Source organism: Copadichromis virginalis, linkage group LG17 (genome assembly GCF_057382275.1).
Source record: "Copadichromis virginalis isolate Kocher_CV1m ecotype Utaka linkage group LG17, C_Virginalis_male_GT1.1, whole genome shotgun sequence".
NCBI classification, from domain to species: Eukaryota; Metazoa; Chordata; class Actinopteri; order Cichliformes; family Cichlidae; genus Copadichromis; species Copadichromis virginalis.
In genome coordinates, this window is record NC_140634.1 from 31592357 (window position 1) to 31620354 (window position 27998).

The 27998-nt window shown below is 39.6% G+C and overlaps 1 protein-coding gene across 3 annotated transcripts; it reads right to left on the reverse strand.

Moving 5' to 3' along the window:
• Positions 1–2180: 2180 nt before the first annotated feature.
• On the reverse strand, positions 2181–27601 carry LOC146689724 (actin nucleation-promoting factor WASL-like). 3 transcript variants are annotated; one of them, XM_085437427.1, is made up of 12 exons: positions 27172–27601; positions 18584–18718; positions 18349–18435; positions 17054–17150; positions 15323–15346; positions 9968–10154; positions 9015–9057; positions 7694–7847; positions 7489–7506; positions 6173–6714; positions 5973–6081; positions 2181–4950 (listed from the first exon to the last, which is right to left on the reverse strand). In XM_085437427.1, the coding sequence occupies exons 1-12, from the start codon at positions 27274–27276 to the stop codon at positions 4889–4891; spliced, it is 1563 nt and encodes a 520-aa protein (XP_085293553.1). In that variant the 5' UTR covers positions 27277–27601; the 3' UTR covers positions 2181–4888. The 3 variants fall into 3 exon arrangements, with proteins under 3 accessions (XP_085293553.1, XP_085293555.1, XP_085293554.1); XM_085437429.1 differs by lacking the exon at positions 15323–15346 and having other exon boundaries at positions 27172–27600; XM_085437428.1 differs by lacking the exon at positions 7489–7506 and having other exon boundaries at positions 27172–27600.
• Positions 27602–27998: the final 397 nt, after the last annotated feature.

Here is a 27998-nt window from a genome sequence, read left to right on the forward strand (position 1 = left end):
TTGCACAAATTTGCACAAATGAAAGCTGCAGAAGTTGCAACAATAATCTAGATGTGAGAAGTCTGAATATAGTTAAACTGGGCTCCTATGGAGGGGACTATTTATACTGGAAACCATTCTATCAGTGGCATCCGATGCACAGCAGCTCAGTATACACAATACTAGCTAAGTGTCCTGCAGTTTAAAAAAAAGAAACAACTTCCTCTACTCAAGCACAGCACTTTGTCATGTCTGTCAAGCTGTAAATAGAGGCATTCTTCCATAAAAATCATCGATAAAGAGCAGAGACTTCCTGCTTGTAGATGCACTCAGGGTGGTCACTACACTATCCCATATGGAATTCTTGCCATGATTTTAAGGATGTACACTGGGTTTAATGCTCTGCAGAGAATTTTAAAACCCTTTTCTGAACCACAAAAAATGTTAAGCAGGCAAGTTTTCATGTATCACATATTTTGCCAAAGCCACACATAACCCAGAGCTGTTAGGCCTCTGAGTCACAACATTCAGGTTGTTTGAAATATTAACATAGGCAGCTACTGCTGCTGTTAGAAGAGTACAGTTAACTATTACAATGATGAACTCCATTGATAAAATGTCAGTGGTGAGTCAGGGGTGAGCAGCATTTTATTTTTCGTAGGGTCAAAAGCTGACACACGTAGTGCCGAATTATGTTAACGTGGTAGATTATTTTACAATAGACTATTTACTATCGCAGAAAGGCTGACTGTTTAAGGAACACTTTTTAAAACACTTTTATGTGTTATGTGCCAATTCTGATATCCCCGTGTTGGCTTTGTTCTATATCATTATAACAGTGTCGCTCCAGGATCAACTTACCAAGAAATTAGCTAATGGTTTTAGCTTTTTCCACCAGATCTCAAACTTATGACATCACAAGAACGTGATTGGTCAGTGGCTTTTAATCTTTTAATCTGGCTTTCAATGCTGAACCAACATTATTATGATATAGAAACAACACCAATACGGGGATATCAGATACACCGCATTTAGCTGTGCTGTCACTGTGTACAACAATCTGTGGGTTGATGGATGGGAGTATCAAATTTAACCTTTGATCAAGGAATTATATTGGCATAAATATAATTGAGTAATTTATCCAGTTTGTCTCACTGGCCAATGAACTTGCCCAACATCCTTTTTGTTTTTTCAATAAACTGGCTCAGGGTCATTGAAATACTAGTTACAGTGAAAGTGGTAAGGACATATTTAGTGGTCCTCTGCATTCACTAACTGAAAAATTCCATATTCAAAGGAAGAAAATGACATAATATCTTTGAAAGCATTCCCATTAAACACACAAAAACTTCACAGAAGTGCTTCTGCTTATATAAAAGCTTTTTCTCTCTTTGTGTGTGCTGGTCTCTGTGGAAGTAGTCTATCAAAGTAGGAGCACACTGATGGAAAGTGCCATACCTGCCCTAATCCCACCAGAAGACAGGGAAGATAACAGACCAGCTGATGTGGCTATTTACTAAAAATAAATGACCAAAGCACAGAGCTGTTGTGGTCAATACATGTCTATAAATAACATGGAAAGGCCAATTATTATTTCCTCAGTCTTTCTTTCTTGTGTTTGTGTCTGTCTTGTGCGTGTATATAGCTTTCTTCATTTACTTAGAGTATAATGCATTTTGATATTCATCAAGTGGCACCAAATACAAAGAAATGCATGCTTAGATTTACAGACTCCTGTCAAATAAGGTAACACAGCCTCAATGGACTGGACTACTATTATCTTGTTACCTCACATGAGCTCATTCTGATCACAAGGGGGAAAAAAAAAAAAAGTCTTATTTTTTTTAATTTTAAGAATCAACAGTTGAAATTCACAGTCAGGACTGCAGCCATGTTTTGCCCTTTATTCTACCTGGGTCAGTAAAGGCTGTGATAATCCTCTGTCCAGCTGTTTCCAGATCTGTAGGTGATGGGACCTACATTCCTTGCTCACATTACATGCTGGACTGACATGATTGTGATCTCCTTTCACTTTACCTCTTCATTATAGAAAAGGAATGTTACCATGTCTTGTGAGACCTACAACAAAAGATTTACCAGTGGTTTTGTACGAAAGGCAAAGATTGGAGGAGACATCCATTGTGACAAGATGTGAAGGTTAAAACAAACAACAAACATAGCAACGAGTCCAAATAACAAAATACGTATATATCAACCTTTTATTGGAGTGTACATTGTAAGAGTCATTATTCGTCCAGCCTTTTTGGTAAGACTTGGCATTCACAACGTCTTATTAACCGAGTTACCTACAGAAGCTAACATCAGCAAAACATGGCTAGTTTTTCTCCCAAGAAGTATCTTAGTATTTGACAAAAAAAAAAAAGAAAAAAAAAAAAAGAGGTCAGTTAGAAAATCAAGCAAGTGGCAATTTGTCTCTCAAAGACATAATTTGAAGGAAATATTTGTTTTCTTAAACAGCAAACAGAAGGAAAGGAATTATAGTTTGAAAAGCTTTAAATGTTTTCAATCACAGTATTTTTCAAGAAACTTCACGCACTGCGAGTGTTGTATTGGCCTTTTTTTTTTTTTTTTTAATTATCCAGAAACGTATTAGCAAAATTACCCAGACTGGAATGCTAATATGCTTTTTTAAGGTTTAATTACTAAACATGACAACTTATGACACAGCAACAGGTTTTAGATTTTTTCCCCCTTTCTTGGCGAGCGGTACTCCTCACCCTTACTTAGTTCAGTTCACGGTTTTCTCTGCCACGTTTATTGTTCTGGCATAAGCAGCTAGCATATGGTTAGCTAAACCATACCAATCAGTCTTCATGATGCTTCACTGATTATGTACAGGTTGGAAGTCAGGTTACTTCTATTTTTGAGGCCAAGGGTTTAATGTGTGCTATAAACATATGCTAATGGTTAATGTTTGCCAACAATAACAGAAAATATATTACTTTATGATAAATGTTAACATTTTCCATTTATGGCTGCTGTTAGAGCTAATTTTATAATATAGGGTTTACCAATACCTGTCATTTGTCACCATTGCTCACTAGTAGAAGTGACTTGCCTTCTTTATTTTCCATTATCTGTCATAATTTTGTTTAGCTTCTAAAGCCATTTTCTGCCAATGCAAAAAAAACAAACAAAAAAAACCTTGAAATTTTGAGATATATTTAAATCAAAATTTTGACAGACCCAACTTGAAATTTTAACTTGATTTGTAATTAAGATCTAAATTTGTAGGAAATAAGCAAGCTATTCCACACATTCAGGAAAAGATGGTTTGTGCTGACGGATAATTTTAACCATATCTTGCAGAACCTTTCAGACAGAAAGCACTAAAGGAAAACTTATCAACTGCTGTTTAGCAAAAGTTGTTATACAATATCACTTTACAGACAAACAGGTTAGAAGGAATTTGCACAACTGTGGAAATTACAGTTCTCTAACAATTAAGCAGATTTTTAACTAGTTGTGACTTAAGTATTTTGTCCTATTTAACATTAAATAAAAAATGTTAAACTTGCTGATAACCGTTTTCCTTTTTTTAGTTCAGATCAAATGACAGCTTGCATCTTTAGTCTTTGTAGAGAACTGTTAACCACAGAGTTCTTTATGGAAGTAATTCCTATGTTACACCTCATGATTTACAGTTAGCTAAAATAATGATACTTGTTAGAAGAATGCCATGAATGCATTTCTTCCTATAGCAGGAAGTACATGATGTTAGCCCTGGTGTTTCTGCACAGTAACTTTGCATATGGACCCATGATAAGCATCAGGTATGAAAACTAAAATGTCTTTATTCCACAAGTTTTACATGATGAATGACCTGATTTCAACAAACAGGCATTTATTAATACTCTGCTTGCTATTGTAAAAAAACAGAACACAGATTCAGCTGAATCTTTAGTGTTGTTGGAAAAAAAAAAAAAAAACAAAAAAAAAACAACACCCCAAAACCCTAAAAATCACAACAGATAGCCTGCCATAACACTGTGGGCTACCTCCATTCATGTACTCTATGTAGTGTTGTGTGTTTAAAAACAAATGAAATAAAAAAAGCTTCATGTTCAGGTGTATTTCTGTCTCATTACCTAAAGCGTATGTAATTTCCATAATGAAGCAGACCTGAAAAATGTCCTGTATTCATGCAGCGAGTCTCCTCTTTTTAATCTGTGCAAAAATATAACAAGACTCAAACTCTGGAGAAAATTTACAGTCCACAACAAATGAAGCTAAATATTCCAAAAATCCTCTTTGTTTTAAGAAAATATGAGTGCTAAACTAGGATCATTTGAATACGTAAAAATAAACTACAGAGCAGTAGGGTATGAAAATAGTTAATTCTTTTCCCTCCTAATGAACAACGATGATACGACTAATCAAAAGATCTGTGGCGACCTGTTTTGTAAGTTACCACCCCAAAACTACATTTAACTCTGAAATTTGAAAGACAAATTGATATAAAATTGCACGTTAAACTGACGACTGGGAACGTGTGCAATGGGAGGCAGCAGATATGAAAGATGCCTGAGTGACAGATGAGGGAGTGATGTGGGGGGGGCAAGGGACACTTAAAATGAGAGATGAGACATATTGCTATCAAGAGACAGATCCAGCCAATAAGGCGTAAAGGGAGAAGATGAAGGGCCGACGACCGAAGATGACAATGACAAACATTTACAGATTAAATGAGGTATTGCACAGATTAATAAAAAGGCATGAAGGCAACAAAAAATATACAGCAAATCAATAGAACATTTACATTAATAATTTTGAAATTAACGATTTCTTTTTCCAAATACAATTTTAGTGTTGTGATCATTTGGTTGGGGAATTGAGGAATGGGGGGTTTGGGAAGGGGAGAAAAAGAAAAAAAACAAACAAACAAACACTAGTCATCCCACTCATCCTCCTCCTCAAAGTCTTCATCATCTTCATCATCATCATCCTCATCTGTAGAAAGAAAAATCATGTTATCTAGGCTGAAAGAGATGAAAAGTGCTTAATGCAGGCAATAAAACAGCAATATTTACACAGAGGCTATGTATGATGAATTATACTGTTGTTCAAAATTCTCTGAGGGTGACTTTCATGTTTTGTTTTGTTTTTAAATGAGAAAGTGAAAAACAAAAAATCATGAGGATGTTCGACTGATGAGGAAGTTGTTCCACAATTTGGTTGTACGTGTACAATGACAATAAAGGGCTACTCTATTCCATTGTATTCTTTAAATGTCATCAGATTTAGAGTAAATGACGTTCAAATGACTGCAGTTGGTGTAAACTTGGTGGTGCTGACAAGCCTCTTCAGGGAAAACGCTCCGAGATCGACGACAAGCTTTTTTTTCCCTTGTTGTATTTCAGTTTATAAAACTGTCCGATGACTGCGTAGCACAAGAATAGCTTAAGAAAGTTTCATTACTTTGCATTGACTTCATGTGAAACCGTTTTCGATATATGGAGCTGAATTTGTGTGAATGCCAACTAAAAGTGGAAAAACACTAAGAGACTCAAGGCTGCCCTACCTTGTTCCATGTAAAACAGCCAATGAAATTAACTGATAAAGATCACTTCCATTCCTTTTTTGCAGGGTGATTTACATCAGTACTTATTATAGGCTGCTAACAGTGTGTCAGGTAAGCTTGAATTTAAATGCTTTACTAATAAAATCATGTTCAATACGGGTGGAAAACTTGACCTCTGACCTTCAGGTCAAGGCCACTGAGATAGAAACTCATCTGAGATTTTTAGTAGATGGTATCAGTTTGAAAATCCTACACTGCCTCATAGTCAGTCAGACAGGTTTTTTTCAGTCATCGCATTCACAAATGCCGGGGTCATACCCCATCGGCCTTTTCTGGCTGAGAGGTAAAAATTGGTAGTCAACAGGAAACAAAGATAGTCCTAGTTTTAACTACAGATATATGTTGTAGCGATAGCTGAGTAGGTGATAAAGACTGATATATTTGAAAGTACCTGAAGAGTGAATAGCCCTTTTCCTTTTCTCCATCACCTCCATGAGGGCCCCAACAATGCCTGATGATGGGGCTGGTGAGGCAGGTGCTGAGTCATTATTATCGTCCCTCTGTAAAGACAATACATAAACGTGGTGGTTAAAGCACGCAAAGAAAGCACAGCGGATGGAGAGATGCCGTGTGGGATGGATGAATACTCACAGTTTTAAGTTGGATTCCTTGTCGGATTTGGTCCAGAAGCGCGTCTCTGCCCACGTTGGATGCTGGCCTCTCTTTCTGCTCCACCTTTTTAAGCTGGGTTCCTTCTCTGATCTGACTCAGCAGCGCCGACTTGTTTCCAGATGTCGGCAGGCTGCTGTCCCCTCCGTTAGCTTCTGTGGCGAGTGGAGGAGCTGGGGGTGGAGGGCCTGGAGGAGGTGGCGGGGGAGGAGGAGGAGGTGGTGCGCCAGCGCCGGATGAGGGGGGAGGCGGGGGTGGTGGGGGAGGTGCAACGGGAAGGGATGCGTGGACCGGTGGAGGGGGTGGCGGGAGTGGGCCGCGGCTGGGAGGAGGCGGCGGTGGAGCAGATATGCCTGGCCGTGATGGAGGGGGAGGCGGGGGTGCAGAGACGGGAGCTCTGGAGGGGGGAGGAGGTGGAGGTGCACCTCGTCCCCGTGCGGGAGGTGGTGGTGGGGGAGGGGCGGAGCCGTGATGTGGGGGTGGGGGAGGAGGGCCGCCTCTGGATGGAGGTGGAGGTGGAGGTGCTGAAGAAAAGGAGGAGAAGAAAAAGGTTAAAGCAGAAACTTGTGATTGAACCATTTGTAGTTCACACTGTATCCCCTACAGGTTATTTTTCCTTTTTATTCTCTACATATAATTTTAATGAAGGGCAGAGGAAAATCTGGACAATTCCTAAAGATTTTAAGGAATCTCAGTCAAGAAGTGCTCGTCAGGTCCTCTTGCGCAAAGCCATGCAATTACAGAGTTGAGTGAAGGAGCAGCCTTCTTGCAAATAACTGGTGGGGTTTTTTTGTTCACAAAATCTGTATTGAGAAAAAAAAATGTCCACAAACTTTCAAAGAAAGATGTTAATACTCCCAAATTGGACTTCGTATCCCCATTCCAAGTATGTGAACACCATTTAAAAACATGCTTTCCAAAGCTCAAAAAGCTAGTTTGGCTCTGCTTCACTGACGACTAAAGCCTGGTTAAACAAACGTAAATTCACGTGCAAAGTGTTTAAAACATGACGGGCCAAACATTTACAAGTGTGGCTGAAGTTCATGTGAGAGGTTAGATAGAAACAAAGTATTTAAAGTAGTGTCATTGCAGGACAATGTTTCCGTGAAACAAAGGAAACCTGTCTAACGTGACAAACAGCTGGTATGTCTCCAGAGAGTCGACAGCACATCCAACTCGAGAACAATCAGGTGCAAAACAGCAAAGATCTTACTAAAAAGACTGAAGACCTGAAACAGCTCGGATTCATAGTTTGACTCTACATGCACAGTCACAGCAGGTCATGCATAGAAACCTACCACTCCACCTGGGCGGACCTGGGGATAAAACCACCACACTAGTTAGATTGTCAATTAAAGACAATCAACCCATTAAACACATTTTCAGAGGGTGAGTGTCCTGCACAAACACGCACATACATCAAATTTAACAGTATAGTTAAATTCCTATTTCTTATATCAAGATATGAAAACCCGGGCTACATATTCGTTTCTGTGGCCGTACCTTGTTTCCGCAGCTCATCTTTGACAGCATCTACACCTCCGTTCTTCTCGATGAAATCATAGATGACCTTAGAGGTCTCTTTATCCTTTAGCTGAGCCTCAGAAATGCCACACATATCAAACAGGTTTTTCAGCTCTGGGTCCAAGTTATTCAGCTGAAGAATAAACAGAGATTTAAACATGACATTTAGCCTCTGCACCTACACTTTAGGTTCAGGTTATCCCACAGATAATCAGATTATGTGCAGCTGCAAATGTACAAACAGGAATTTCAGACAAACATCAACTAGAAAAATACCTTTATTGTTCACGGAAATAAGATTATAAGGAAATATTTTCAAGAAAATATCAAAGAATATTTTGAAGTTTTAGGAGATGCACTCTGAGCCAAATCAAAAGCTGAATGTGAGGAGTAACTTTCTGTCAATGTCATGTTGTTTTGGGGAGACATTTCTAAATAAAAAGCTGAAATAAGAGTGGGCTCGAGAAAAGGCCAGAATATCAGCCGTTATGGTGCCACCTGGTGGTTTCAGTTCTGAGCTACCAAAGGTCTGTGTAGGACTTGTTACAGGAGTGGACTCTGGAAGCAGAAAATGCTCTGTTGCAAGTCGAGATCAAGTTGCAAGAGATGAAGACCTCAATATGACATTTAATCTGGCTTTCTAATAATATGACAGGTTTGACAAATTGATTCAAGCAGACTATTAAAAAAAAGACCTTCTGTTTAAGGGGAAGTTCTTTACTTTGACTTTACTAAAAGTACCTGAAGAACAGATTATAAAATATATCCCTTACCCTTTTATGAATCCTCCAATTTGTGCCTAGGTTTTAAAAGCCTGAGGATTTAAGAGGTGAGCAGGTTTTGTTTGACTGACGTCACTCATTTAAAAAAAAAAAAAAAAATCTCCTTGAAAGCATTAACTTATGAAACCAAAATCATCTGAAATTCATTTTTTCATTTACAGGGAGACCAAGTCTCTTTGACCTGTATAATCTCAGAGCTATCATCCAGAGTTACTGATGAAGCTTTTTGGGAACGAGTCCATGGATTATGCAGATGTGGGTTGATTCCCTACATCACCAAAAAAAATGAATAAATAAAAAAAATCTCCTTGTGTAACACTCCGGATGGCTCAGCCACACAGCTCAGATTAATATTTGGGAGCCAGTATTAAAATTTAAACTATCTGTCAAGAAGAGGGATGCCTACTTGACATATGGATGAGCTACACACAAATGTCTAGAGGTCACATAGCTGACATGTGCAGACACGCACAACAAACATGTACATATTAGTGTTAGGTTCTGTGGATGCTGCTTACATCAAAGCCTGTGTTTGGATCCCATCCTACATGTCCAATGTGCCTGTGAGAAAAGGAGAAGAGAGAGCATGTGAGACATGATGTGTTCAGGAAGGGGGCAGAATACATAGACAGTACATGATGTTTCCTATATTCAAATAAAAAGCAGACAAAGATCCATTAGCTATTAACTGCAAAGCCAATCTGTGTTTGTCAGGTAAAAGCAAAGATATGTGTTTATTTATTCTGTAGGATGGCACTAAATGGATTAGTGCTGCCACCCCCTCACCTCTTCTTCAGATGCAGAAGTTCATCAGTGCAAATGTGTCAAACTTTTATATCAAATTTTAAGACATCTGAAACTCATAGCATAGCTTTAAATGCTACTTTTGACTTTCTCAGAGGACTACCTTCAACGTTAGCGCTGCTTAAAATTCATTTAATTATTCCTGCTGTGTCTTAAAAACCACATTATAAAATACAACATGTGTAATTTCTCCAAGTGCTGCATAATTAACTAAATGTATTATTTATAAGGGTAAATGGGTGATTGACTAATGGCTATTAAAATTTTGGAAATGGAGTAATAGTGCAGCAGTTCATGCTGGCTGTGACGTGGGATTATTAGGCTTTGTAAAGAGCAAATTGTCAAAGCGGGAACCAGGATTACAGCTGACTTTTTAAGCTTTTTGTGCTGCTGTAGCGCCACCTAGTGCTGTCAAACTCTGCAGCGCTGCTCTGATTTAATTTATGCATGACAGTCCAATTTGTTGCACTTATGTGAACTCCAGGCATTTGTGTAGGAAAAGTATGGCATTCAATTTATATGAAATTCATGGTAAGTGGTAAAAACACGACCTACAAAAAAATACAATACTGGAAAAAGCACAAAGTCCAGGGAAAACAGTTTACCAAGGAGACCAAAGGTCAGCGTTTACCTCTGACCTTAAACAAACAACCCTGGGCTCACTCACTGGAAGTTGCTCGGTGTGCCAATGTCTGCCTTTGTCAACCTCTTCTTCTTCCCCCCTTTGACTTTTTTCTCCCTCTTAGGAAAGGAAGAGTGCACAATGTTGTTCATCTGAGAATTGTTGTGATAACGCTGAACGCTGTTGATCTCTGGGTTTTTGATATCGACAGTCGCCATGGGCAATGCGGGTCCTGGAAAATGAAGAAGACAGTACTAAAGTTACAGCTCATATAAAACAACAAAGGATTTTCCTCCTACATCTAAAGAAGTGTCTTTAAACGCCTAATGCACGAACTGTCTTCAGATTAAAATGCCATAAAAGTGTTTAACAAGCCATAAAACATGACCTGTGACCCTGGCTCTATATAGAAATAGAGTTTGTGCTTTTACTTTATGTGCTTAAATCATCCTTTAATGACTATTACAGACTGTGTGGAGATCTGCACATGTTATTTAAATCTGTTGGTGAGAAAACAATGTCAGAATATTCAGTATATGATAAATAATAGCATTTTTCATACTTCCCTGGGGTATTTAAACTAAATAATCACATTAGTTAAGACAGAGAGATGAAGCTAAACATCATTAAGACTAAAGACTTTGTACATTTTTGTCTAAAACGTGTTCAAAACCTTGTTCTCTTCAGTTTTGGTCCTCATCAATTGTCTAGACAATGGGTCTCAAACACAAGGCCCGGGGGCCAGAATAGGCCTGGGGAAGACCCCAATCTGGCCCACTGGATGACTTTGGAAAATGTGAAGGAGCACATAAATTCTAGACTTTTAACTGTATTTTCACAAGTGTTACACCTTTTCCTGCTAATAAAGACATCCCTAATAGCAATTCATACAACACTGAAATAATTAAAAAACAGACATACTGTTCTTTTTTTAATACAGTAAGACATCTCATTGATTAAATGTGTGGCTAATTCTCTGTACACTCACAGAAATAGGAGTTTCACTGCTTCCGCCAACATAAGATTAAAGTAGCCTGTGTTTGATCTGTGAGGTAAAATGAGTTTGACATCCTTGGTCTAGACAGTTAATAGATTTGCTCTTATTATGGATTACATAACCAGGGAAGTCCAAGAGGAGAAGGCATACACAGAACAGAGAGCAGACTTTATTTGACCACAAACAACGAAAAATGTCTGTTTACATACTAAAGTAATGAACAAGTTCATTTGTTTTTTGTTTTCCAGCTATTAAAATGAAGGAGAATGGACACAGGCAATGCAAGATTACCAATATAGTCAATAAGTCACATGGTAATTTTATCTGCAAACCAGCAGTCACACAACAAGCAAGCACTACTACTGTCTCAACCACAGTGGTTCTCAGAATGGGGATTTGGGAACCCAAAGCTAAGGCGTGTAAAAACATTTACCGATTAATGCTAATATTGTGCTGTGTAACTGAAAGCTGCAAAAAACTGTTTCCATTACTCTCCCAGGTTAAAGTAGGGACAACACACTTTCTCTGATTTGATGACACATCATGTCATCAAATCACTCACTGCTCTTAGGCTGCAATAAAACACACTTGCTGCTGTGTAGCCTGGACTGTTAATAGCTAACCTTTTCAGGGGTTCCTTAGACATCGCCTCTCCTTTAAAGGATCCTCAACCAAAGAAACCTACAATCACTGTTCCTAGCCCAGCAGTGAGCATCTCTGATCCCATCGTGCGAAACAACTCCAGCCTTTACAATAGAATTGTACAACTTTCAATTGGCACCTCAAATGAAAGACATACCTCCGACACGCTTGCTACAAGGACTGTTGGGCGTTTTGCTGGGTGAAGGCGATGCAGACCGACTGCGTCGCCTTCTCAGGTTATCCCAAATACACCTGCTGCTTCTTGCATTGCAGGTGGTCACACTGATGTCTACAAGCACTTTGTCCACCAAGTTGCAAGCTCGGTCTTCAGAGCAGATGGAAAGTCGAGCAGTGGGGTCAGAAAGAGATGGGTACAGTTCATCCTGGGGGAGAACCAGGCAATGTAAGGAAGACAGGCAGCTACCTGGGCTCAGCCCTCCACCTCCCATAGTTGCTCCTCTTCCAGAAGCTTCACAATTAAGTTCCTCAGAAGGAGAAGAAAGAAAGGTGGTGCAGAACATCATCGTAGTTGTTGGCTTGGCATGAAAGATAAGGCGGGAACGAGGTCGGATTTAAAGGCAGCAAAAAGATCTCAGGTCTTCTTTCTCAATTTAGAAAAGAAAAAAAAAAAAGAGGTGCAGAAATGTCTGGTGAACAATACGTCTGAGCTATCAATCAAAGACTATCCACTTGTTGCGTTGTGTCAGATGTGAATCCAGTTCAGAAGGATGTTTCTGCTTCCAAAACGATACAAGAAGATGTGATGGATCCGAGTCTTCATTTACTGAATAGATTTCCTGCATCTGATGATGATTATATGGTTCCTTCCTCAGCTGAAAAAGCTAACATCCAACAATGCATTTGGAAAGGGGGAAAGAGCCAAAACTTTGCCAGCCAGCGGCTAAAGCTTATTCATCCCCTTCGACTCCCTACTGTCAAGATTGTAATGCCCGGATTGGCTGGCTGTGATCATTTCACCACCAGTCTGTCCACTACCTCCTCCCTTTTCCTGCAAAACATATCTAATCCCAGCAAGTTATTCTGGATTTTGTGCCTCTGTTTTACGTAACCATTAAAACCCATCCATGTCATAATCCCACAATAATCTCTGGGGTTTCTAAAACATGATGAATCAGTGGAGAGAAAGAAAGAGGGAGAAGGGCAGGGCGATAGATAAAAACATGAGAGAGAAAACAGACTGATTAAATGAAGAGAGAGGGAGGGCAGATGAGGATAATTGATGAGCAGGCAAGTGCTCAACCAGGCAGCAGGAGTAGTGGAGAGGACAGCAAAAACCAGACTAGAGATGACAGTAACAGAGTGATGATGCAGTGATGGGAAAGGAGAGAAAGACAGTTAGGAATGGAGAGGAAATTCCAAAGGGATTTCCTTTGGAAATTGACTAACTTACTTATGCAAAAAGTACCTTTCCACAAAAAGAGACCATGCACGGCAAATCCAAGATAGAAATGGGATTTGGATAGGTGGATAGGTGGCTGCTTTACTGGGCACAGGTATATAGAACAAGTTGCCTTTAGAAACCAGTTTTTGAATTGTCATTTCCAACTCTGACCTTGAAAAAGCTGCATATGAATACCAACTCAAAGTCCAAAATATGAATCCTGAGCTGATTTACATGATGTTTATGTATACAATCAGAATACCATCATGCCCAATTCCATTAACCTACCCCCAATCTAAGCATCAGCCAAATACTTGTCTAAGTTAATACCTCTTTATGCTGGCACACAAACAAATATATGGGCCAAATCTTCCAGTCTAAAACTACTTCATCACTGCTGTCTCAAACTAGGCTGTGTGTCTTGTGACACATGTCCAGAACACAAGCGTCTGCACATCCACAAATGTATTCCATCTGTTTACTCAGACCATACTAAGCGGCAGAATGACGCTACACCGAGGGCATGACTCCACTACGGGGCAATGTCGTGTCATGTTATGGTTTTGCTCTACATTCCAACACCGACCAGGATTAAAAATACCAAATCAGACATTTCTTAGAAGTTCTCAAGCCGTCATTCAAAGAAAATATTTATGAAACTTCCTTGAATCGCCTCACAAAATGTTGATGTTTCTCAGGCGGTTTAAAGGTAATTTAAAAGGAGTAAGACAAATAATAGGAAACAGAGCATGTAGTTTCTTTGCTGTGTTTTTGATAACACCCTGCAATGTGTTGTGTACTGTTTATACAGTAAATCATTTATTATTCATTAAAAAACAAAACAAAAAACAAACAAAAACACCCCCAAATCAAAACAAATAGCAGACAACCATTGTTTATGAGAGAAAAAAAAGACATCCCAAAAAAACAAAACAGGCAACATCAAAAACCTTGAGATGATTCATGTCAAACACATCACTTCTTCTTGAGCTGCTCCTGGAGCTGTTTCACAACTAGTCTTTCCAGCTATAAGCAGCTTCTCTATTTACTTTGTATTTCACAAAGGGGAACAGCTCTATGCTGGCAAAATGTTCTCAGGATGCATACTGGCTGTTTTGACTGTATATTATTATCACTGTCATAATACAGCCACTCAATCTTAAAAGTAAGTATTAAGGATTACAAATGTGTTTCAAGGAACTTAGGGGTTTCGTAGAGGAGCTTTGGGTTTCTGGAATTTGTGCTTGTTGGGACTTTTGATAAAATTCTAGTGACATTTCAAGTTTTTAGTTTTCAGGTTTGTTTAGTTTTTTCCGTGCCATTTTCATTAAGTTAACTGTAGTCTTGCGCTTCTGTACATCCCCTTTTAGGAAGGTCATCTGTTTGGGTAACCAGTGCATGATAAAGGTTTATTGTTTTTGTGTGGGAAGTAAGCAACTCTCCCTCATTGTCACAAGTGTTTGAGAACTAACGTAGCAAAGTATAAATCCATAGTGTCACACATTCCTCTTCACCTCTTTTTATCACAACAGAATTGGTACCAAGTGAAATCTGGTTCCCAGCTATGAGCTGGGCTAATTAAAGACACTTAAACCAAACTAAAACCAGATATCGCCCAACTATGGTTAGAAGCCATAGATCAGGAAAGGGGGAAGCTTGTTGAAAGTTTTGCCCTATGACTTGTCAACTGGCAGGTCATTCCAGCTGATAGCTTAGACCTCAGTCACATAGGCCCAGAGACCAGTTGACAACCTTCCGGCAACCTCTGGTTGCTAGGGAAAAAACCCCAGTATATCCCCTGAGTGGTTGCTGTGTGACATCGGTCGCAAAGTGATCAGTTTTCACCTTGTGACTACTGGCAACTTCCAGTAGCCACTCATCAACTGGTAAGAGAATACACATTTTTCCCAAGCAACCACCAATTGCCAGAGGGTTGCCAATCAGTCTGTAGGCCTGACGTTTTCCTTGTCTGTTTCAGACCAAGTCACCTCTTTTTGCATTTCTTGTCAGCATGAATTTCAGTAAAATAGACAGATGCTATGCTTAAGTCTTTCTATGTGACATATCCCACAGCTTATGTCTTAATAAACTATACAGGTGTATGTAGTTTGCATATGTAGTTAGCATTTTACATTTCATGTAGGCATTATCAGTTAAACTGCAATGTAGCTATGTAGTTTCCTCCACAGTATAAGAAGAAATGAACTATCGTTGAAACCATGAGCTACGCAGAAACCCTGCCAGTATGACACAGTGAGCAGAGTGTCACAAATGTTTGCCAACACCATCAGACACAAGTCTGACTCTGGCTTTACACTTCTTTTCTGATCATTTCAGAAAGAAACAGTGGAAAACATACCATTTGCAGGGTCGCGTCTCTTCTCTGTGAACACACAGACAAATTAAGTCATTACACTCCTGTGCTAAGTAGTGGGCTGTGTTAATGTGAAGCGGATGAGTGTGAGCGCGTCAGAGTACAGACGTTAAAAAGAGAAGAGAGCCGATTTGTAGGTTTCGGCGGGATTGTGCGTGTATTGCACTGAATGGAGGGTTATTCAGAAAAAAATAAATTGCCAAGCAGAGTTCAGTTAGTGTGTTTAGAAGGAGTAAATCACACATTCTTACACACACACACACACGCACACCAGCTAGAGTCCACACTTAAACTATCAACAACTCAAGAGGGCTTTACAAGAGATGTTGCATCTCATATTAACAATAATACATTTAGTTTCTATAAGTTCAAAGGTTGTTAATTAACATGGGACACACACACACACACACACACACACACACACAGCTTGAGTTTTCCTGAGGTGGAAGATCAAAAAGAGGAAGCCTTGTTGATACGATTAAGCACCGAATGCAGCGGGCTGAGGGGGAAATATGAAAGAGAACGATCGATTCAAAGGTCAGGAAATGACCCGCAGAACAAGCAGAGTGGAGACGGCTCGGTTTTAATCAAGCACAAGATAATCAAAGTTAAGAACTGAGTGCCAAGTCTGAGAAGGCATCTGGATGGCTGTGGATAAGAATCTCTTCAGTTTCATGTTCAGTATGAGAGTCTGTGTGGATGACTTTGTCTTTAGGTGGAGAGTTTTAGAGTTGTTGGTGCATGAAGAAATGAACTGAAGGAAAAACTGCCTGACCCTGTTTTGTTTTAATCTGGAGCTATTCAAGTGTTACTGTAAATACTGACACAATAGTTTAGGGGTGCAATATTTAAAAACTGGTTTCTCAAACCAATCGCCATGTTCAGTAAATTACAAGAAAGCACTGGAAATGCTCTACTCCTGAGAGATGAAGCAGGAATCATTGATTGGTTCTGCACATTTCATTCTGAAACTGCAGTGCCCCCCTTGGGACAGTCAGCATATTTCTTCCCCAAAAGCCTGGGTGCAGTATTATGATGCATTTGTTTTGGTTGAAAAGTCATGTGATGGTATTTGTGTCAAAAGAAACATTTGGAAGAACCATTTGGAAGTACGTGGGGAAAACCCCTAAAAGCTTTCAATTTCTGTTAACATGTTTGAAAGTTTTTTGGCAGCACCAACTTTATGAGGTTTCTGTTAAGATGACTCTGAAGATCTGTTTTTTTTTTTTTTTTTTTAAATAAGACTACGTCACAGTAGGGCAGTATTCGGATCGTACTCTCACTGAACGTGTTACCAACAGCTCTGAAAACTTTATAAGATGAGGAGAAGAGCAGATGATAACAGCAGACAGACCCAGGCAAAAAAAGACAAAGGAAAAAATTAAAAACATAAGGAACAGCTAAATGTGGCCCCAAGGCACATCTTCCATTAATTGACTACCTCTGATTAAGATTGCTTATGTATTGAAATTTAGACCTTTTTTTGCCCAGTTCTGTCATCCAACAGTTTCAAAAATGACAAGTTTAGAAATGTATTTGATCTTGTGCTCCCACTTAATGATGAATGGTGATGATTTGGCTTGAAATATAATCAGACAAACCAGATTGTTGAGCATAAGACAAAACTTTGCTAATCATGTCATTTTTCTCTCCCCCCAGCAAGTTAGATCAGTAGTTAGGACCTAAGGTGAAGCAGTGATAGCAATAAGTGGGTACCGGTTTTCCTCAGTTTTCTCCCCATTAGCTCTCCCGCAGTGTTCCGGAAACGCTTGCACTCATCTTCATTGGAAAAGTTCAGACCCACTTGGCATGTCTGTGAACACACAAAACAGAAAAGAAATTAAAAAACTGTTATAAATAGAATTTTGGTACTTCTGTATATCTATGGATAGTCTCTGGCAGCGGTCCCCAACCTTTTTTGCGCCACGGACCGGTTTATGCCCCGACAATATTTTCACGGACCGGCCTTTAAGGTGTCTCGGAAAAATACAACAAAAACTAGTACCGGTACTGAAAAAAGGAAGATTTATTCATAACACACGTGAAAAGACCCAGGAAAACCGAGTTAACGATAAAAACGATAACAAAATAACGCTGAAAAACCGATAAAAACCCTGAAAACCACACCTGAGCCTCAACTCTCGCGTCCGGTACCAAATGACTCACGGACCGCTACCGGTCCGAGGCACGGGGGTTGGGGACCGCTGATCTATGGGTTTCCAAATACACTTCCATTATGCGTATACTGCAACTGAACAACAATGCCGTAAAGCTTACGGTCAGCTCAAGTCTAATCCACCGTGCTAACAGTTTGTATTCTCTTTAAATAAAGATGTCTTGTGACATGAAAAGCTTTAGAAGTGACACAAAGCTCAAATTTCTAGTTCCGTAACTTTAATGGTGGTGCCTTTTGGTAAGCACACCTGGAAGTTTGGTCACACATGCTTTCCATGGCAGGTTTCCATCAGAATTTCTGGACTGAATGAAGATTATGATGAAGGAAATATGCTTTGTGGTAAACTTTAACTGATGTAGACATGCTTTCAGGAACATTTGAACAAAAAATAAGGAACCAAAACATAGGCTTATGGTTTTCAATGCCACATACTGGCTACAGAAAGTACAACTTGTACCTACTAATTCCATTAAAATGTGAGACTGCATGGGTGTAATGTTTACTCAGCAGTACACAAAAACAGAGCCACACACAGCTGAACAATCCCCCCCAAAAAACAAACAAAAAACCAAAAACCCACATTAGTACATTACTGTGTTAAAGTCTTGAGCCACCCTCCTACTCTAGGTATCGCTAAAACCTTATCGATATTCTTTCTTGGTCACACACTGCAGAACAATCTAAATGCTGACTTTCTTTCAAGAGAATATTTTTCAGCAACACTAACAGTTAACACAAAAGAAATTTAAAGCAGGGGTCTAAATATTATCAACTAACCTGAGGTTGAGAAAGATAAGTAAAAAGATAAATGTAACTGCCGAGGGAAAAAACTTACATCTCCAGCAAATGTGATGAAGTATGGTTTGGGGACACTAATGCTAAAGTTGTTGTACAGCTCCTGTTCATACATCACCTTCCCATCCTGTGGAGAAACAGAAGCACGGCTGAATACACAATAAATAAACAACCAACTAATAAGGCAAGTAGAAAGCTGAAATTTATTATCACGATAACTCAATAAGAAGCCATCTTTTACACACAGAATTGCCCCTTGCTTCCCATATACCTACCCTGATGTCAAAGACCCTGATGAAGTAGGATCGTTGGGGGTTGTCTTTAACCAAACAGGCCACCCCGCAGCATTTCTTGTTCCAGCTGGAGCTCCTATCTGCTGTGAATACCTGGACCACACCTGAAGACAATGTCTGGAAAAAAGGACAGAGGGAGGAGGAGAGTGAGAATCGCAAATATCTGTGTTAATTTTCTATACAAAGCATGTTTTATACAGCCATGTGCCAGAGATTTACAAGCTGGATCCTAAAGGAATAAAGCAATATTAGAAATGAAATACAGATAGAGAACAGAAATACCCCACTTGCCTTAAAATAAGTAAAAAAAAAACAACAACAAAAAACCCTGATAGTTTCACTAGTTTTTAATGACATGTACAATATAGACTCGATGCATAATTACTCCAATTATGTATTATGAATATTGCATGCATTTCAGCATCTCCTTAATTTAAATATTCCAAAGAAATTCCAGCTATATTAACGCATAACCCATATACACGCCCAATAAAAGGCATAGAAAAAGGCAAAGAAGCCAACATTTGTTTAAGACAAAAAGGCATCATATTATGTGCAAACACACTAAAAACACACCTGTAGTGCACACAGAGACATGATCATAAGGCAGGGTTAGACACCTGCAGTTTTTACAGGTTGCTGCAGGGAGTTTCTAACACTGAGGGGGTCCACGTTCACAGCCATTAACACATACATGAAAGCAATACCATCACGACAGGAAATGCCTCATCTAAAGTGAGTTCCAGGATGTACTGGAGGTATTAAGACAACATACGGAGGAGCCCTTAGATTATTCTTTGTAATTTAGTGGGAATGAGAGGTTTTGTTAAAAAACAAACAAAAAAAACCCCAAAACAGGGCAAGTAAATCACCCTTTTCTAATATACAAACATTTGTTGTGGGGATTTTTTGGGAGGGGGGTATTTTTCTGGCTTTTGTGGTTTTGTCCATATCTTCTTTCTTTTTTTTTTGGACAGATCCTCAAAAGTCAGTCACAGTACAAGATCAGTATCATCAGAAAAAATCCTATTCTACATGTAATACTGAAACTGGTAACAACCACACCACAAGGCTCGTCTTTGCAGTACAGCAGACGTCATCATGATGATTCTTGAATATCTGGATGGACACCTCATTAGCTTCCACTTCCTTCTACCATTGAACTGAAACTAAAAGTTTGATTTTGCAGTCAAAATGCAGATAAATTTTCTTCTGCATATGAAAAAAAAAGCCCACTGTGCTGGGTTTAACTGCTAAAATAAAACACAGGGTACCATTGAGCATTGTTTATTGCCCTCATAATGCCAATTCTGATATCTCTGCAAGAAAAATGCTTCCAGTCAGTGACTCCACACTCTTCCTACAAGCTGAGTTTAGCTAAACAAATGGCAGTCCTGGCCTTTCAGAGGAACTGCTGCGATACTGGGACAAACTGATCTCCTATTAGGATCTGATACTGATCCCATCCTGGTTTAAAAAAAAAAAAAAAAAAAAAATACAGATATCTGACAATCTATTCAATTCAATTCTATATTGGTCTGTCTTTCTCATGTCACAGATCGGGAGCAGTGACTGGGCCAATAGCGGGAGAGAACTCAACATTACAATAAAGCATCAACTTAAGTGCAATTTGTGTTGGAGCCTCTCTTTCTTGCTTATTCACTCTCACTCTGGTCACTCTTAGACACTTTCAAAATCTGTTGGAAACCCCACTTTAGTATGAGAATGAGTTTGTACTACTTTTGTCTTACTTCTTACTGAAATCTCTTTTTATGCTTCTTTTCTTAATTTTGTCATGCACCAAGAAATACTTGTCAGCAAACATTTACTGTACTATCATGGCAACATAATGTGATGTCAATATGATTGACATCATTTCCCTTCACCTGTCTCCCATTAGCTCAACTAATAGACTAACAGCAGGGAAAGGTAAGGCTTTTGTTACACTCAGTTGCAACCGTATCACAGCAGTATGCAGTATTGTAGTATGACTCAATCTTAGCTGAAATGAGCAAAGTGTAAATTATGAGATGCAACATTAAATTAGGTAAATAAATTCTTAATTTATCATAGCACTTGTTTTGAGCCTGTTGTAATTTATTGTTTTAGTGATGAATGCCAATTTAGTACATTTGTATTGCTGATTGCATTCATTTGATACAGTTTAACTTAAAAAAAAATTACACATAAAAGGTGATTCAAAGTTTCTTACTCAGAGTGAAGAAGACAGCTTATTAAATTAAAGCTCCTCTCTAACTGGATACCTCTAGCTTAGCTTAGAAGTCTGTATTGTTCAAACTGGAAAAAGCTGCATCAGCCCATTCCTGAAGTGGCCATGATAGCCACACTAACTGCATGACTAAAACACAGCATTAAATGAGACAACAGAAAACAGGCAGTTTTTTTTTCAGCTCGTCTGCAAAAGATATTTTTATCTGCATTTATGTAATCATTACATTTCTTAACACTACAACTCTTGGTGGTTTAGATTTTGATCAGAAATAGCCAGGATTGAAAGAATCATTTAAATTCTGTTTTGTAATGCATTTTCACAGTAACAGGGCCTGTGTGGTATCCAAGGTTTGAGGCTCTATGGATTCATCCTCCCATAGAGCGCTGATTGCTCCTGACAGGGCCAAAGGCTGCAGGAAGTGGGGCTCTGAGTATGGCGTCATTAAACCCCGGCCAAAAGGACCCTACACACCAAACCATTCTCTAGTGAATTAATTCCCTCTTCTTCTCTCTTATGCACTTATCCTCAAACACTTAGTTTCTACATGTGTACTGACCTCACCATGCAATTGCCCAGGCAGCACACAATCTAATGCAATATAACTATAAACATGGGGTCGATTAAAAGGAAGAAACGAAAGCTAGTATAAGCAAGTAATGACAACAAGTAAAAGATCAAGTAACATAGTTCACTATCTGTATTAGTAACACATTACAATTTTTCTTTCTATTTTCAATTCCTCAGGAAGCAATTTATGGTTAAAGAGCACTTCCACCCTTGGTGATTGCAGGAATCAAATGCAAAAATTTAACAGAAATTTAATAGAAAAATCAGACCACCGCTGAGATGAATCAACAGGAAAAGAGAAAGCATGTGTAATGTTTCAGAATTTGGTAGTCAGCTATAGTGATAATTAGAGAGACCATGTCACAAACTATCCATATTAGTAAGATACCAACAGTGTATCAACTGTAACTGTATGACAGGTCACCTGTCGAAAGTAAATGCAGCGTATTCCTTTTAGACTGATCCGCCCTCAAAAGTGTGGAGTAATAATTACTTTGTTTTTGTGCCATGTGTGTAACACATGTACAACTACTACAAATTGATTCTGCTGCTGTGTGAGTCTGTACTAATGTAGACTAATAAAAACAACAGAAAGACTTCTAAAAAACAGCAGGAAGCAACAACACTGAGAATCTGCTCCTGTAATTATTTTGTTAAAGCTTTTTCATTATTGTCATTACTAGATCTTCTTCCAGCTGGTAAAGATATGAAGGTAAAGTACAAAAAACCCCAAACAAACAAAAAAAAAAATCAACATGGAGAGGCCTGTGTCCACACCTCAGACCACTAGGCTCATGTTTATCTGTTAAACTCTGGACATTCAACGCTATGTTTAACGGGGAGTAGGAAGAATACAAGAAATACAAAAGACAGCCAAGGAAAAGGGAAAGAAACAGATGACATAAGACGTAAAGTGAGACTAAAAAGAAGGAAAGAAGAAAAAAGAAAAAAAATCACAAAAGGGGAAAGGTGGAGTGAAAAAGGAGTCACGTTCCCCTTCTCCAGCACAAATCACCAGAGGAGGCCGACCACGGGACTTCCTGTAGGACAGGACTGCTGATCAAGCAGTCTGTGCATGTGCACATGCACGCGCACACACACACACACACACAGCGTGAATTGGACGCCTTCCACCTTTTGCCAAGTCAGTGTTGCTGATGGTAAAACAGCACAAGGAATACCAATGAGTAAAACTAATGAGTGAGACCACTGTGCGTGAACCTGTAGGTGTCTCTTTTTCTCAATGCATGATTTTGGAGGATGAAATGTGTTTAATACACAAGGTTATGCTTCAGGTGGTTTCACAGTTTTAAATCAGGGATTTCTACAGTTGATAATCCATATGTATGTGCACCACTTCCATTCTTATTTTGCAAGATTAACCCACTTAACACATATGGCATATTAGGGCTGGGCGATATGACCCAAAATTCATATCTCGATGTTTTTTAGCTGGATGGCGATATATGATATATATCTCGATATTTTTTTAAAGCCATAAAGTAAGAACAAAAAGAGAGCTCTTAGTCAAAGCTGCGTCCCAGATGTCACACAGGCACTTTTATTAACATACAGCATGTTAATATAGAGCTAACCACGCTAACGGCATGGGCTGCATGGCGTTAGCGTGGTTAGCTTGTTAGCGTGGTTAGCGTGGTTAGCTCGTTAACACGTTGACGCTGTCCAGCCCCACGCATGGGGCGATGCGCAGTAACTCGTTAACGGAGATTTGCCATGTCCATCTTGTCTCTGCCTGCAGGTGAAGCGATGGGGGAGGAGGGGGAGTTGTGTTTAGTGAAGGAAAGAGGTGAGGCCGAGTAAGGTTGCGTAAAGACAAAAGTGGACGAAAGAGAGGCAAACTTGTGGCTCCACAACTATAATTATAAGAGAACAGACTATATCGATATAAAGGATATTGTCACATCTTATATCTCGTATAAAAATATCGATTTTTAAAAGAAACAAAACTCAATATATCGTCCAGCCCTATGGCATATTACAGCTGGGCGATATAAGATTTTTTCATATCACGATATGTTTTTTTCATTTCAGGCGATAACGATATCTATCACGATATAAGCCAAATAACTATATTTGTAAGATTTAAATGTGCCGTTGCTCACAAGTAAAATGTGAAATAATCAGCAGCTTGTTTTGATTTAAATATTTATTTCCCATAATAAATTCAACAGGGTAGATGTACTTAAGGAACATGAGACTTTTTCAGATAAAGGCAAATATTGCAAACTACACAAAAGGCAGCCGCTAAAGCGTTTAAGTTTCAAAATAGAACAAACAAAAAAGACTACTAAATTTTCAATTCCACTTAGAAACAAAATATTAATTCTAAAAATAAATCTTAGTTTGTTTTACAGAAGATCAAAAATGGTAAATGGCCTGTATTTATATAGCGCTTTACTAGTCCCTAAGGACCCCAAAGCTCTTTACATATCCAGTCATCCACCCATTCACACACACATTCACACACTGGTGATGGCAAGCTACATTGTAGCCACAGCCACCCTGGGGCGCACTGACAGAGGCGAGGCTGCCGGACACTGGCGCCACCAGGCCCTCTGACCACCACCAGTAGGCAACAGGTGAAGTGTCTTGCCCAAGGACACAACGACCGAGACTGTCCAAGCCGGGGCTCGAACCGGCAACCTTCCGTTTACAAGGCGAACTCCCAACTCTTGAGCCATGATCGCCCCACAAGATCAGACAAAATTGACTAACTTTTGTCAATATCAAATAAACTGAGAACTAAAAGGAAATTCTCAATCTCTCCTTGTTGTATAGCTTAGCTTTTCAAACAGTTTTAACAGTTACTTTAGTCTGACAAAAGCCGAATGACGAATTAGCGCTTCCAGTCAGAGATTGAGCATGCACCGCTTTATTGTATTTCCAGACTTGCTTTCGGCACAATTTACAGTGCGCGCTACTCTGTTTTTTGTCAGATTTGAAATAGCCGAAATACCTTCACACTACGGAACTTCTATGGCTCTTCCTTTCGACAATCTCTCCGGCATCGGAACCATCATCTGTTTTCTCTTCGGTAACCTTCGGTCATGCTCTCGGTTGACTTTTCTCTAGTCGGCACACTCATTTCCTCCATTACCCGGGCGGCACGGCGGCTGGCTGCTTCCCAAACAAATACACATGTGCGGCTTGGCACTTGTGCTGTACGTAACAAGTCACGTGACGTGACGCTGCGGCTGTGATTGGTTCGGCTCTGCGCTACTTAATTTGGATTGGCTGTTCTTTTTTTAAGAGGACAAGAGCGGTGAGGTCTATCGCAGTAGATTAATTTTTCTATCGAGAAAAAGTTATTTCGCAATACATATCGTTCTATCGCCCAGCTCTATGGCATATATTACATTTTAAACGTTCATAGAAGCAGGTAAATTCATATTTTAAAAAGGTGTTATAAGGGAAACAATCTGAGGGAAACTTTCATGCTTTAGATATATTTTATATATAAAAAGGTCTGTTAGTTTGTAACAAGGAATAGTATACAAACAAGGCTGTTACAGATACAGCAACTCTGGTAGGTAAGAGCTGTCTCGATTAGAAAGATGATGGTGCTGAAAAAGGTTAAACAACAGTTATTGTGGTTTTTACATTTTCTGATTAACAATTGTGTTGCATGAGCGCCAACCATTCGGTCAGCCACTACATCACTTGGTGGATATTCTAATTAGGTTGAGACACACACAATGTCTGTCTCTTCCAGCCTCCCTCTCCCCCGAGCCTCTCTAACACACACACACACACACACACACACACACACACACACACACACACACACACACACTTTGTCTCTTCCAAACTCACTCTTCAATGAAAAGACGTGTAGAAACACACAAGAGCGTAGGACTGTGAGGAATGTTCCTCAGTGCACGTCTCAGTCACATGCTGTATGACACAACTGCCAGAAAGCCAGATGAAGCCTGTTACTGGGGTTTAAAACTGGTTACATAGTTGTCAGGCACACCTTAGAAACCTGTGTCTAAGGAGGAGGCGGGACATCCAACCGTGTGACCTCATACAGGCTTGATATACTGTGTCATGGGACAGGAAGTATGGCCTTTCCAAAGCAAACATGTGTGCATACGCACACACAAGCATCTCAAACAGCATGGTTGGTTTAGTGCAGCAAAGAGGAAGACACAGTTGTATGTCAATCAAGCGCAACACCTTTACTATGCACAATTACAGGAAACAATGATTACTATGAGGAAGTAACCCAGGAACAGATTACATGCAAGTCACTAAGAAAGGGCAGTGGAGAATTTAATATCCCTGTTGTTGACCTCGCCTCCCGTAGAGCGCACAAAAACAGACCACTTTATTGAACTGGAAAACCTGGACTTTAAAACCAGCCTCCTCTGCAACGGTAATCAATAACAGGTGAAGGTGTGCCATTCTTTCATGATGAAACCACAGGGTAACATTTGCAACATAGTGGGACCAAACTGCTCCACAGCAATACAAAAAAAAAGTATAAATCAAACAGTAAAACTGAAACTCAAAATAACCTGTCATACGCTTAATTTTCAACAATTTTGTTGACCTTAATTAGGAAGTAAACTAAATACTCTTTGCCAAGATTACCCAACTCTGGAGTGTGATAAGTGGTCTAATAGATTAATTTAACAGATAGCAATATGGGTGTGACACTATCGAACATTAACTAAATGTGGGCTGTGGTAAGCCACAGACTCTTTGGAAGGCAAATATCTACTGATCTAAGCCCCCAGTTTCTTTTATGGTCAGCTGATGGCCATTCTGTTGTGTCAGCCCACAAAGAAATGAGGAATCATAATGTCAATAGAATGAGACATGCAACTTTTAGAAGACATGCAGACATTGCTGTGGAGAAGTGAAGGTGCAGCTGCATATCTGTTACTTGAGATAACACTATGATCTACTGGATGTGGGTCGCTCCAAGACATGGTGCTTAATGAGGACATAAAAATGAATCAGCTGAATGCTAAACATGTTACGTAACATTAGGCTATTTTACAACATTGAGTCGTGACACTGCACTAGTGGTCTTGACTGCAGTCCCACCGGTACATCGGGCTACTCCCACAGATTCTCGTCAGATTTTTTGTGACTGACAAGTCCTGCATTACCAGAGGGCTTCTCGGCTCGTCAGCTTTGTCAAGAGCTCAGCCAAGCCTGCTCGGCACATTCTTTTCGGGGGACACACTTCCCGAAAACAACCTAGGTTCAGCCACGTTATGTAATGCCAGTGCAAAAAAAAGAAAAATCATTCCTTTGCCCCGTTTTCCGCTGATGGGTTTAACAGCTCCAATACCCCGACTATTAACTGCACTCTGCCAGTGCTAGGCTCGATGCGGTTAGGCTAATGACAGCGGAATTTCAGGATTTCCTGAGTGATTTCAGGTGTGTCCAGCCTTCAAGATAAAAATCATACCGGCTCAGGCCAGAGGGTAAAATCAAACTTGTCGTTTCCCAAATGTCACCGTCGCAAACGGGACATTTGACACAATCGCTACACCTACTTGCCCTCTCCGGCCGCCTGGACTGTCAAAACAAACCTTACAAGTTAGAAATCCCAAATGTTTCTCAGTCAACACAAACCCTAAAATCAAAACAAAAAACTGTAGGCCATAAACGCACTGTTACACCTAACAGCTAATCTTTATTTTCCTTCTCGGGACGGGATACACGGTGCAAGTTAGCTGCATTAGCCTTTTTTTCTTAGCCCGCTATCACAGAACAAATTAATGGGAAAACTTACGATGCATTTCCTGCCGAGGTGGTTGAAAAGACATTCATTTTCCTGCGAAGTCAGTAGTGTCGAGCCGACATTTGTTTGCCGCCGTGGCGGCGGATGTCCACTCATTATTGAGGATCAGTTTATAAAGTATATACGGACTCTAACTCGTTAAGAGATCCAAAAAGATACATAAACAATCCCTCGGTCATCCGTGGCCTGGCTCCGACCCCGCACACCGGTTCACTTTATCCCAGGGGTCGGCAAGACTGCAGAAACAAAAAAATATGCCGCTCAGGAATGTATTGCGAGGTCCCCCTCCTCCACAAAATAAGGTCAAAACTAGAGCAACCGAGCGAACACGGAAAACGGCAAAAACTTTCCTGGGAAGTCCGGCCGCCAGAGAGCCCAGCGCCAGTTCCATCCAACATGGCAGTGTTAAGACTAGTCCACTATCCGGGAATGGGGTGCAGACGTATCCCAACTGTGTGCTGCATAACCACTAAAAGAAAACTTTAGAACAACAAACAGGTAAAAGTTTATTTATACATATCCAATTTTTTTTATCATTCACATTTTGGTGAGAGCCCGGTTATCAAATTCTATTTAATGAAATCACAAGTCCAAGCCGTCTACATAGAGATGGTTTAGTCCAGTCCGCCCCTGGGTTTCATGACAGGAATGCGAGTGCAGAATGGGAGGAGATAAGAAACAAGGTACAAGTTTCACAAATACAATGACATAATGCTGTTTACCAGAGGAATTATTTAGTTCAGAATTAATACAAAGGTTTACCCTACTCGTTAAACCGACACTGATAAGGATAAATAGGTTTTTATTTTTTAAAAATA